The following is a 13,954-nucleotide window of genomic DNA, read 5'->3' as shown; positions in this document are numbered from 1 at the left end:
GCTGATAGGGTTAAATTAACCGGATGGAAGGATGCTCATGTGGAGCATGGACCAGTTGAACCAATGGTCTGTTTCCTCCCTGTACACTCGTTGCAACAAGGAAAATACATCAACATATTAGATGTTCAACATGTCTGGACCTCAACACTTGCACTCAAACTGACCAGAAAGGTTGCAGGTTCAATCCCTGAGCTGTGCTGAATTAGCTCTCAGTTTAGAGCAGGGGTGTTTCAATTGGCCTTAGAACCCTGGGCTGGTGAGGCAAGAGAATAAGCCTGGGTTTCTGTCTTGATGATTGTCCAGTATTACCCGCTGGAAAGTGGGCATGTGTTTGGATGCCGGGTAAGAGGGCGATCGCTATGTGTCATGGTGCTCCGCAGGGTTAAATAGCATGTTGATACTACCCAAGTTCACACGTGAAGAATGGCTAGAAAGGCAGACTTGCATTTATATGGCGCCTTTCACAATCTCAGGACACGCCGAAGTGCTATACGGCTAATGCAGAGCTATTGAAATGTAGTCACTTTTATCATCTAAGTTACTTAGGTCAAGGTACAGGAAGAATATTGGCTTCTTCAAAACTGTACCTTCGCACAGGCCAGCACCTTAAGGACTGGAGTTGGGGTGGAGGTTGGAGGAAACTGCAGCTACAGACATTAGAAACCATGCCACCAATTAGAACAACTGAATGGCACCCGTCCTAAAAATAAATCTGGCTTTGTACGTCGTTTTTCTCCAACTGATCTGTAAATATTGGCACCGATCCACTCAAAACAGCGAGGTTCTAATCCTTTGAGAAAGAAATTTCTTTTTGCAACTTGGACCACACAAACCTTAGAACAACCTCAGGGAAATAAATCTGTGACAGCCAATATGATTTTATATGGATAGAATGAGAGTATTTATTTATACAGTATTTGTTGTCTGGGAACCGTGAAAATATTATGCCACCTCTATATGAGCTTGCGAGCCTGGTAAACTCATCCGACAAAACAGAATCAGTTACAACAGAAGGGAGACATATAGATTTTTGATGGGCGTAAACAGGATTGTATTTCAAATTGGGGGTGGGTTGATAACACAAACCACAAACTGACAGTACTGTTAGGAGTTTGGTGTGATGTTAAAGATGACAGAAATTTTTCTACATGTCCCCTTGAATTGTAGAAAAGGTGATAGTTACAGCGTATAGGCTGTGTTCTAAGCTTGGACAGCATCTGGAGACCAAGTTTTAAGCTTTCTGACACAAGGCTGAAGAACTGGCTGTTACATGTATTACTGGTGGGAGCAATTGAAGATGACGAACCAAGAGCATTGCACAACATTAAAGTGTATTAACCTATCATTCCACCACCCTTTCCATATCCGTACCTACATAATTCTAGTAAACACATTTGGATCTTATTTTGAAACAATTCCAATAGTTAAAAGCAGCTCATCATCACTCCAGGGCAGCAGTATCGGAGGCCCGTATATCATATTGAATAAATATCCAACTCATGAATTTGGCCACATTTCGCCCATGACTGAGTTATCTGATCAGCTTCACTTGTGAAGCTATGATAAGGATCTCACTGTTAGCCAGGTCTTATTCTAACCATTCCCAGTACAAGCGTTGTACAGTCCAAATGACTGGAAAGCTACCAGATGCACTTTCTGCCTCTGCACTACAGAAGGATCTATTGTTAATTGAGCAAATTCCAATTCTTTTAATTGCTGTCCTACTCCCAATCCTTCCATTCTAACGTACAATACTATCTAACAGGATTATTTTAATCAGCTAACTGCAAACTGTATTTGAGAGTTGGGATGACTTGAGTGAACTATTTTCTGAGCCCATCAAGACCTAAATGGGGCTCGTTTTGAGTTAATTCGTACAGCAGAAAAATTTGGCCCAACTAAATTTTTATGCCATGTGATGGTTGTCAAGGCAGTTCTGTAGTTTTAAGGTTAAAGCCACAATAAAATATGTAAAATAATTTACAAAGAGCACATATATATTTAAATGTGATTACATATAATTATGGGTAAAAAAGTCGTGTGCGGTGTATGCTTGAGTCAATCCGATTCCTTACTCAAACTCTTAGCGTGCATGAAACCAGCACCCTGTTGTGGGTTCAGAAAACCTTCCAGGAGAGCAAACAAATCCAAAAGCAGAATGGACATCAACATTTAGCCACTTCAACCGTTCAAAAACGTTAAGATCAGCTTTTATCCATGACTTGGATGGTGGAAAGAAAAATGAAATCACATGACATTTTATGTGCAGTGTAACGAGCATTAAAAAAAAAATTGGACCGAGTCCAAATTGTTGCTTAGTTAGAAAATTCTGAAGTAACAACTATTTGTAAGATCATTCCACAGTGAAATTGATACCCCCAGGGGACAGGGTGGCAACTGCACTGTTTGAACACAATCCATTCTCGACAATAATGGCTTCAAACACAGCCTGAACTGAAAGTTAGCTCTGTTTGTAAGAATCCTACCTGAAATGAGACTGAGCAGTTCTAAGACCAGACTTCTTGGGCTCAGGCCCAAAAGCCCCCAAAAAAGCCAAACAATTTGTTAAATTCAGAGACAAAAGCCAGCATGGGAAATGGAAAAACGTGTTACTGGTGCAGTAAGGGGGTGATTGCCTTAGAATGGGCTGGAGATACGCAATAGGATGGATTTGCAGGAAGATTTAATCCAGATTAGAGTATCTGCAGTGGAATAAGTATTTCAATTTCTTAACCTTAAAACAAAGCCCAAAAAAAACAAATGTTTTTCCCGCATAGCCAATTTAATTAAAAATAGCTGCCACCATGGAGGCAGAATCTACTCCAAGAAATTCATGCGTTTCCCTTAATTAGTTTTGTAATACTGCAGTCATTTCCTCAAATCTGAATTGCACCTCATTTGGAGTTCAAATTTTATTTGGGGGGGAGAAGGGGACAAGGAAGGGGGGAGATAAATTGTCAAGTTTTATCACCTGACACAGGGAGCAATGACCTAATAACACCAATTTTTGACGTACATTTAAATTTTAAACACTTCACTGGTCCAAGCATTCAATAACATAGCACTGCTCTTTTTAGAAATGAACCAACTCAAATTTCTTATCTGTCATTGCTTAGAGTTGGCACCAGAAAGCAATGGGATTGGGAAAAGGTGATTTCGCCGAGATATTCTGAAATTTTTAAAAGGTCTTGTAGATTTCAATTTACTTTGATATCTCAGGATGTTAACCCATTAATTGCTGCAGTTGTTCAGGTTTTTGATGAATTTATCACCAGAACAGATTTCAGACCACACGCCATCCTACCATTCTATCCATGCCACCCACTGGAGATTTACTTACCTGCTGTTTCGGTACTCTGTTTTGGTTGCACCAGCGTGGGATCAGGACACCAGCTATCTCGACTAATCTGAAAAGTAAAAGCAGACGGTCAGAACGAAATCCTTTCTGCGAGGGAATAATCCACTTCAAAATGGAACACCAAGCCTGGTGAATGCTCAGGCTGGCAAATGGTTTGGAACAGCAACAGTTCATCAGGCACAACCAACTCTGCAAACTAAACTTGCACCAGTGCCAATAGCTACTGTACAGTTTTAACAAAAGAAAGTTTTGCATTTGTTAATTATAAACAGCTCGAGAGCCTTAAAAAAAAAATCTGCAGCGCACATCAGGTCAACCAGCATCGGAAAGTGATAGATGACCTTATGCTTTTGACTGTGATTCTATGCCAAATCTCTAATAGCCGGCACAATCTATTTTTAATCTCATTTTCAGTAAGATGCTTTTTTTCTATCTGCTTCTTCAAATATTGCTTTTTAACATCTCTGGGGGAAAACAAATGAATGCAGTTGACATTCAACACACACATCCCTTTAGCAGTCTGGGTAGCTGGAACACAGCTCAAATTTCCAGACTTCAGCTGCAAAGTTTCTAGTCGCTCAAATGAAGTCCACCCACAACACAGTCTCCAAGCAGCTGTATTAGACAGGCCAGTTCAGCTTCAAACACAGCACTGATTCACGCTATTTTCCAACTACAGCTCTCAGGCTCCGTTCAAGAGCTGCTAAAATTGAGGAGGATATATGCACATACAGACTGCTATCCCTTCTGTATTTTCCTGTGCCTTTATTTTATCTGTACTACTCATTGAGTCCATCCCTGAAGTTGCTGAACTTAACTTGCCACTGTAACAATCAATCCAGTGTAATTCATTGCATGTGTAGCATTTTGAGGCGTTTAAGAGATGTGATAAGGTGCCAAAGAAAGCTGCAAATACACCGCCCTACCTGTTGCACCCTCCTCTCCGAACTCACTGTGCTGAAATGAAAAGTCACTGCATCACTTTCTAATTTTAAGTTCTTTTTCAGAAGCTCAGAACTAAGGAATCACTTACCACCCTTTCCTCTAATCATTAATTGGCCTTTTAGTCTCAAGCCTGGTGTTATTGACTGCTAACTTTTATGATTTCTCTCATCTCGTCTCCCACACTCTCTGATCTTAGTTGAAACTTGTGCCATGGGCCTTGGCCCTTGTTCAAGGCAAGATTAAGGGAGGCAGGAAGTTTGACAGCTTTGTGGTTCTTTTAGTTTTTTGGTTGAAATTCTTTTGCACTCAGAATGATGCAGGTGTTATCGAATGAAGTGGGATTTGGGAAGAAACAACAGCGGAGATTGAATTCTGCTGCTGAAAGTAACAAATTAGAGCATGGAGGAACAGTATATTTTCAAGCCTCATGAGTGACTCCATTATCCTCATTCTCAGATCAACATCAACAGCTGTTCAAGGAAAGGCGATGATGCCAGACAGTTTGGACCCCTGGGTGATGGAGGAGGAAATGTGATGAGAGCCAATAATTTTTTTTAAATTGCATTTACACAAATCATGCTCTTACTGCTTTTAATTGTGTGTTTTGTTTTAAAAGATGTATAGTCACTATTATGTAGGCAACTTAGGAACCAAATTTAATAAATAGTGTTTATGGGGTCCTAATGGTTGAGGTGACAATTAAGAGATAAATAGCGCTTTAGTTTAATGCCTCATGTGAAAAAGGGTGTCTCTGACAGTTCAGCACTTACTCAGCACTGCACAAGAGGATCAGCCTAGATTGCGTGTTCAAGTTTAAAGTGAGATTTGAACCCATATGTGTCGGACTCAAGGAGCAACAGCACAATCACCTCAACCAAGCTTATATTTAATTTAAGGAGTGGTTGTGGGGATGGGAGCAGATGACACTCTCATGCATTTAAAATTCCAAAAATTACACTCAAAGACAATTAAAGACACAATGGGGAAAAAAGCTAAACAAGCTTCCCAAATAAGGTCATCAATTTTGGAGTAATTGGAAAAAAGATTCCTGCTTGACTTCAACTGTAATTTGTGAAATGTAAAAGGTTTTCCTCACAGTCAATAGATGTATTTCGTAGAGTTCCTTCATTTAAATGGTTGCTACAGGATACGGTTAGGCCCTCAACAAAATATGCTCCATTAAAACCTTGTCACTTGACAAAACATGCATTGTTTACACTGACTGAATAAAGAATCCTTCAATAAAACCCCCTTCCCTTCAACAAGCTTTCTTGCAATAGCTTCCAAAATAATTCTGAGACAGCGCATGACTTTTAACTTCAGTACCACTGGGCTGAAGGGGGTTCTCACTTCTGCATGCTACCAAACGACGTCTGCTGGGCAGCACCAACTGTAATGACCTCAACCAACAATTGGCTTGCGACACTCAGGATTTATCCTCACTTTGAACTTTGCCAAGTTACAAGGGGACTGGAAACTGTTACAACAGAGGCAGGAGGAATGCACTGTTTATTTTAGTTCCACTTTTTCATAGTTCACCACCATATATTTAAATTTTTTCCCACTTACCGATCTGGTCAATCACAGACTCTATTTTTATCCCAGAATAAAACACACCAACCTGGTTTCTTTAATAAATAACAAAATTACCAGTTTTTGATAAAATAAGTCCTAACCAGTAATGACGTAAAGCATAAACACACAGATTGAAATATTAAAGTTCCCTTTTTACCTTAGCCCCTCTCCCTCTCACATACACACACACACCAGTTAACTGGAAAAATAAAGGCATTTTTGTATTTAGAGCTCGATTACAGAGATAAAAAACACTTGGGCTCAATACTTGCTCATTCTTGAACAAACAGCAGTTGAGATATGTTATGTTCCAAAACAGGCATATAGTCTGGCCTCCGAGTACACGTAGATGGGTCATTGGGATCTTTTAGAACAGTTCTTTTCAGGCAGTGTTGAGAATTAATTTAGTAGGCTTTTCTTCAAATACAGAGGATGAGTTGAATTGACACAGTGGACTTCTCAGGGTCTTTTAGAGAGGCGCTGAAAGCTGAGCTGAGTTGTGGTCTTCTCTCCTTCCTTTGGAATTCTCTTCTCTCCTTGAAAGTTCTCTCCTTTTTTTGCAGGTTGAGCTGAGCTGGGGTTCTCCTTCAGGCTGATTTTTTAAAACTTCAACCCCTTTTTAAACAGTTCATTCCCTATTCAAAAGTGAAACCAGAAACAGAAAGTCCACCTTCAGACCTGTCCGCACACATCTTCCTTAGTTACCAGGGTTTCTGTTCTATTTCTAACTTGAGCCATGTGACAATGTTGTTGCCAAACAAGTCCTTTCAGTGTCCTCTTGGGAAAAAAACTGGTCCAACATTTCTTCAGTTTGACTATGAATTCTTAAAAAAAATTTTCAACAAGAACAGAGGCACTTTCATAACACTACTGAAGGAAGAACTTGAGAAAAAAAGTTTAAGTTGTCGGCTTCTGTAAACTTTAGAACATAACGTAAGGAAACATAGGAACATAGGAGCAGGAGTAGGCCATTCAGCCTGCTCCACCATTCAATACAATCATGGCTGATCATCCACTTCAATGCCTTTTTCCCACACTATCCTCATATCCCTTTATGTCATTGGTATTTAGAAATCTGTCAATCTCTGTTTTAAACATACTCAATGACTGAGCTTTCACAGCCCTCTGGGGTAGAAAATTCCAAAGATTCACAACCCTCTGAGTAAAGAAATTGCTTCTCATCTTGGTCCTAAGTGGCTTCCCCCCTTATTTTGAAATTGTGACTCTTGGTTCTAGACTCCCCAACCAGGGGAAACATCTTAGCTGCATCTACCCTTTAAGTATTTTGTACGTTACAACAAGATCAACTCTCATTCTTCGAAACTCTAGCGAACAGGAGCAGGAGTAGGCCATATGACCCCTCAAGCCTGCTTTGCCATTCACTAAGATTACAGCTGATCTTTTACTTCAGCTCCACTTTCCCGCTCTATCCCTCGATTCACTTAGCATCCAAAAAGCTATCAAATCTTAGTCTTGCCTATACTCAACAACTGAGCACCAACAATCCTCTGGGGCAGAGAATTCCAAAGATTCACAACCCTCTGAGTGAAGAAATTTCTCATCTCAGTCCTAAGTGGCCAACCTTTTATCCTGAGACGATAACGCTTAGTTCTGGGCTCTCCAGCCAGGGGAAACAGCCTCTTGGCATCTACCCTGTCACGTCTCCAAGAATTTTCTATGTTTCAATGAGATTACCTCTCATTCTTCTAAACTCCAGAGAGTACAGACCCATTCCACACAATCTCTCCTCATAGGAGAGCCCTCCCATCTCAGTAATCAATGTAGTGAACCTTCAGTGCACCCCTCTAAGGCTTTCCTTAGGCAAGGAGACCAAAAGTGTACAGAGCACTGCAGGCATAGTCTCACCAAAGCCTTATGTAATTGCAGCAAGATTTCCTTACTCTTATACTCCAATCCCCTTGCATTAAAGGCCAATTTGCCTTCCTAATTGTTTGCTATCTCCTTACGTGGCTCAGTGTAAAATTTTGTTTGATGAATCGCTCCTGTGAAGGGCTTTGGGATGTTTCACTATGTTAAGGGCGCTATATAAATACAAGTTGTTGTATCTAGATGCAGATGAAATCCACTGCTTTTCAGCAATTTCTCAATAAGCATTACTCAGCTACAGCTTTGAGCCAGTGGACTTCAAATGTTTCAGTGTGGTGCCCACTCCCGCCAAAAACAACTGCTATATTTCTGAAAACTCTTAACTCTAACTTTTGATAGACAGTATCAGCTACTCATTGCTGAAAATATTCTTCATTTGCCCACAGCGACAGCGCTAACACACCAACAATTCCACAAATACAGAAACCCCTGGGAACTCCTCGAGCCTGGTTTGAAAAATCTTTGTTTTAAACTCAAGACCAGTGTTTAAACGGTTTCTAGTAAAAAAAAAGGAATGTTTCCAATGGAATGCAAAGCCGATGAATCAGTGCTTGAAAATTTTCTTTTAAACAAATGCTGACAGTGACAGGGTGGCCTTTATTCTGCGTGTACCGTACCTGACCAGTATTTGTACAGATGTAACCTAAAGTATCTGTATCACTGACAATCGATGTACTGAAGGCTTATAGTACCCAACTGAACACTCTTTGGAGGAGAAATTTTGCAGGATGTTCGATGAAAGCTTTCAGGCAGCATCAACATTCACCAGGGGACCTTCACAATTATACCCACCTTTAGAAGGGTTTTTAATATGGTATCAGCTCAAAATTCTGGGTGCCTTTTCTCTGCAGATGCTGACTGCCCCACTGTGTGCATCTGGCTTTTTATGTTTTGGCTTCAGTTTTCCAGTATGTAGCCTTTCATTTGTAAATTAGAATCCGACATTTGGTAAGTTTGAATCAGTGAACTGAAAGCCAGGGCTATTAGCTATACAAACGTATAATAAAAAAAACTGCATCATTCCTTTTGTTGTGTCCTGAGATAATGATGAAAACATTTATAGCAAAATACACATTGTAGTCTTCATGATTTTCTATTTAATTTTATTTCAGGAGACTGATGTGCTAAATGTCACAAAGCGATAGGACAGAGGGCAGCATCAGCAATTCCCCAAACAGCGCTTTGGACTGGAGAGAGAAATTACTATCACTGGACTGTTCTGACCTTCACTGAAGCCTGAGAAATCAGGAAATTCATCTTATCTGTACTCTACAGTCCTTGAGGCATGATGCCCTGTAAGGTGACTAGGTGGGCATCCTTGATCAGCTTTACTTTTTCCCTCACACTTTTATGCTGCTAAAAATTTATCATAGTTATTTAAAAATATTTCTGGTCACATGAGTTGGATCCAGAGTCATCATAATTATGTATAAACAAAAATAAAACTCGAGAGAAAGGCCACGAGTTTCTTCACAATGTGATTTGAGTGTCAACCCAGGCTGACAGTGGGCACCTCTTTGTGGGCAAATTGACAGGGTGAGAGGGTGGTGACGGTACCCAACTTTGGTCTACTCCAAAACCAAATGGGGCTATAGGCACATGCAAACCCCTCCCCCAATGTGTGTGGAACAAGGATTTTCTTTTAACTACAGTACCCAGAATCTTATTGGTGCTGTCAGGCTAGGCCCCCACCTGCCAAGAATGAGGCACATGAATTTTGTCATGAACATTGATTTTAAACTATTACTGGAGTGAGGAAAGGACTTGATAAACAGATCAGCCGTGGCTGGAAAAGATGTGTGCATATTGACAGTGATTGGAAGGGCAAAAGGACCATTCCCTGACACATTCAACCCACAATGAACCTTGATCACCAGGTATTGTGTGTAAGAGATGACATTTCAGAGACTGCTAAGGTGATACAATCCAAGACATGGTCAGACCAGTTAGTCACATGACCAACCTGCTTGGCAAGCTGGGGTTTTCTGAATTGTACACACAGTTTGAACTGAGAAGATCTCTCCTGCCTGCTCCCATCTCTTTCTCACAAGCCTCTGAATCCAAAGAAGACACATGAACCCCAAGAGAGAAAAGTCTCCTACAGCGAACAAGGTTTCAGAAGAATACTGGGCCCCAAAGAAAAGCAAGATCTACCCACAATCAAGGACTCTACAGTGAGCTCAAAGACCCGTAACAAAAACTCTTCAGATATTGCCTCAAACTTTTCCACTTTATTTTTCTTCTGCTTTGTTCTGTCTCGATTTGCATGTGTGTATTGCATATGTATGCTAGCGTGGGCATGTCGTGTATCTGTAGGTGTCAACTGAATTAGAGTTTAAGTTTAATAAACTTCAACTTTTCTTCTTTAAACCTGAGAAAACCTGTTTGTGCTGGTTTCTTTGCCTTATAATTGGAAAGCGGTGAACAAGGATTCACCAAGGGGGAGCTAAAAACACGGGGTGTTTAAAATTAAATCCTGTTACAGTAAGACCAGATGAAGGCTGAGAGGGACCCCTGGACATCTTTCTCACCTGGTCGTAACAGTGCAATTTTAAGATACATAAAATAATAGGTCACCATTTTTCTTTTATTTATGCATGGGATGCGAGCATCACTGGCAAGGCCAACATTTAATGCCCATCCCTAATTGCCCTTGAGGTGTTAAGCCGCCTTCCTGAACTGCTGTACTCTGTGTGGTATAAGTACACCCACAGTGCTATTAGGGAGTTTCAAGATTTTGACCCAGTGCCATTGAAAGAATGACTTATGTTTCCAAGTCAAGACAGTGTGGGACTTGGAGATGGTGGTGTTCCAATGTGCCTGCTGCTCTTGTCCTTCTAGACAGTCACAGGTTTGGGAGGTACTGTCCTAGAAGCTTGGTGAGTTGCTACAGTTCATCTTGTAGATGGTACACACTGCTGTCACTGTGCGCCAGTGGCAGAGGGAGTAAATGGTGAAGGTGGCAGATGGGGTGCCAATCAAATGTGCTGTTTTGTCATGGATGGTGTCGAGCCTCTTGAGTGTTGTTGGAGCTGCAATCCAGTCAAGTGGAGAGTAATCTATCACACTCCTGATTTGTGCCTTGTAGATGGCAGACAGGCTTTGGAAGTCAGGAGGCAAGTTACTCGCCGGAGAATTCCCAGCCTCTGACTACCATCTCCAAAAGTGCACTGGCAGCCACTCTCAAGATGGAGCTTGCTCATCATTTGAGTCTAATTAAGAGTGCAATGAGATCATAAAAAAAAGGAAAAGTGAAGAACAAGATCACTGCAGCAATCTGGGTTAAGGAGCCTAAAGTTAATTCGAGTACTTCATAAATCCTCTCAGCCTGCTGTCTATCCAAAAAATAGGGCTCTCAATCTGCACTCACAGTTGAAACAGAAATCGATGCTAAAATATTAAATAATTGCCTGTCTGTCCATTTCCTGACATCTCATCGAGTCCATGGTAACCAAGTAACCAATAAGTTGGGTTGCATTGTTCTGTGAACAATAACCCACAATAATGAAATGGACACCAAAAGTTATAATTCCAGCGAGTACTGACCCACACAGAGTGAAGCTGACTGTGAGGGCCCCGTTACACACCGGCTTTAATGCTTATCCATCACTGTTCTCCCACTCGGGACTAATTTCCTGTTGAGTAAGTTCATCCCTGGAAAATAATGCAAAGGGAGAGGTGGAAAAGGGGAGAACAAAGGTTTGGGATTGACAGCGACGACACTTGAATAATACTTAATTGGCTGTGAAGCACTCTGGGACATTCTGTGGTTTTGAAAGGCGGCATATAAATTCAGAAGTGGTAAACAATCATTCCAATGGAAGAGCATTATCCACTTTCCACAGCCCCTGTACATTCAAATAGAGAAAAAGAAAACTGAAAATGTCAGCATCTGGATAAAAATAAAACAGCCGACGTTTCAGGAGGCAGCATTCGTGAAGATGATCACAGCCTCAAAACATTAATTTGTCTTTCCCTTTTCAGATGCTGATGTGCTGTAGATTCCCAGGATCCTCTGTTGAATACCCACCATCACCTACTTTCCACTTCTAAAACCAAGGTTTTATTTGACGAGCTGTTGTATGTTTACAAAAGGAAATTTCATACTTTCCTTTGCAATAATCGAAGGTCAGTGAGATTATCCACCTTTCAGCTTTATTGGTAAGCTTCTGGGCGGGAAGTTTGTGGAATACATCCCTTAATATCTTGGCTCACATTCTTTCCTTAACTAATACCAGGAATATACTAACCGGCCATTCATCTTTTTGCTGTCTGGGGTATCTCACAGTGCATATATCAGCTGTTGCGTTGGTCTGCCAAACAGCCAATGCAGTTCAAACAAAATGGACTCCTAAAGGGTCAGAGGAAAGCAAGGGAGTACTACAGTCATCAGATTACCTGCTACCTGAGGTTTGGATATTATATGCTCGAAGCAGTGTCCCAAGAATTCTGGAATTGTTGAACTACAAGCGTCTTATGCCTTCTGCTGGTTAGATGCAAACCAGATATTTTCTGCAATGAGAGTATTGTTTTGTTTGGGTTCCTGTCACTATTAGAAGTTAGAACATTAGGGTATGGGATAAGGGAGCAGACAGGAATTTTTAGCTACGTATCACAGTCCAGAGGAGTCCCGAGAAGCATGCCACCTTCTAGCATGGGGACCCTCTGGGCATACTGGCATGTGTAGGGGACTCTGCCAGAGTGTGTTTTTCAGCAACTGTTCCCCAGGAGTGCCTTTTTGGAAGCAGGACCCTACAGGGAAATACTTTTTAAAAAAAACTGTTGAAAATTCTAAATTCGTATTTATTTTGTCCACACTGCTATAATTTTACAATATACTCTGGCTACTGCCCAGTTCTCCAGTTGTTTTCCCTATTAAATAGTGCATTCCAGCTAAAATATATAGTTTCAAAGATAATTATACATAACTATTATAGTTGGGATAGTGTTCTTTTTTTCCCCCTTAACTTTTAGAAATAAAAATTGAAATCATGTGGGCTACACTCTCACCCTTTGTTTGGTTAAGATGTTTAATTGAAACACCATCTGCTTTGATAGACGGTGAAAGATTTCATGGCACCATTTGAAAAGCAGGAGTTCATCTGGGGCCCTGGCCAACATTCCTCCCTCAATCAAAAACCACCAGAAACAAAAAGATTGAACGGTAATTCATTTCATTGCTCTTTTGTGGGATCTTGATGTTAGCAAAACAACTGTGGCATCTGCCGAAATAATAATAGTCATTTCAAAGTAACTCATGTTATGTGAACTGCTTTGAGATGTTTAAGAATGTGATTAGACATTAAATAAATACAAATATCTCTCTTGCTAGTGATAAAAGTGGGAAAATCTGCTATATATTCATTCCAACCACTTTGCTAACATTAGCAAATAGAGGAAACACATACACAACCTCCCCCCACATACATCTAAACCTTTCTCTTCATGTGACTTCCAATCATAGACACTTTATGGACAAGGACTGTTTTGCACAAAGCACAATAAACCTCCAATAAGGAGCCTGCAAGCTTGCAAGAGGTTACAAAAAGAAAACTGACAATTTACATGATTAAATGTGGGTATGATCATCATCTTCCAAATGAATGCTTTATTCGCCCACCAAACTTGACTTGAGATCATGGAAGTGGACTCAACTGCTGGAACAGGTACAACAGACAAAATCCCATTACGGTGCTCATCAGGTTATTATTTAATTTAGCCTGTTTAGTATTCAAAGCAGTCGTTGTGAGCCACAGTCCACTAATAAAACAGACCTGAGGCTCCACCACTGCACCCCCACCAAGGTATCTGCCCCCTTTTTGTGAGAAGCAATTTGCAGACAAATGCTGCGCATGAGGTCACTTGGCTTTACTTGGTTTTCCATCAAATTTACCAGGAAACAAGCCAATTCTGAAACAGTAAAAAGTTCAGCTGGACCAAATTCCCAGACTGAGCTTCAAGATTTGCTCCCCGCTCCAAAACATGATTAACGTTTGATAAGCACTTGTTGACAAATGAAAAATCTTTCCAAATTTTTATATTTACAGATGTAATCCCCAGAAATCATCATACCTTGAGTAGCACAACGTCAACGCCTCTGCCACGCTTTGAGATGCCCGATAGGCTATATCGCCTTTTGTGCCTTTCGTACATTTTGTCAGGGTAACGCAAAAGGCAGCAAATTCCACA

The 13,954-nt window shown here is 40.7% G+C and overlaps 1 protein-coding gene across 7 annotated transcripts in view; it reads right to left on the bottom strand.

Moving 5' to 3' along the window:
* LOC137352536 (A-kinase anchor protein 13-like) overlaps positions 1 to 13,954 on the bottom strand; it is a 424,312-nt gene that overhangs the window by 157,589 nt on the left and 252,769 nt on the right. For all 7 annotated transcript variants that reach the window (XM_068018105.1, XM_068018107.1, XM_068018108.1 and 4 more), the window contains one exon: positions 3,341 to 3,407. In XM_068018105.1, coding sequence (XP_067874206.1) covers positions 3,341 to 3,407 — 67 coding nt within the window. The remainder of the gene's footprint in view (positions 1 to 3,340; positions 3,408 to 13,954) is intronic.

Source organism: Heterodontus francisci, chromosome 38 (assembly GCF_036365525.1).
Source record: "Heterodontus francisci isolate sHetFra1 chromosome 38, sHetFra1.hap1, whole genome shotgun sequence".
Lineage (NCBI taxonomy): Eukaryota > Metazoa > Chordata > Chondrichthyes > Heterodontiformes > Heterodontidae > Heterodontus > Heterodontus francisci.
This window is presented reverse-complemented; position numbering and strand designations above follow the sequence as displayed.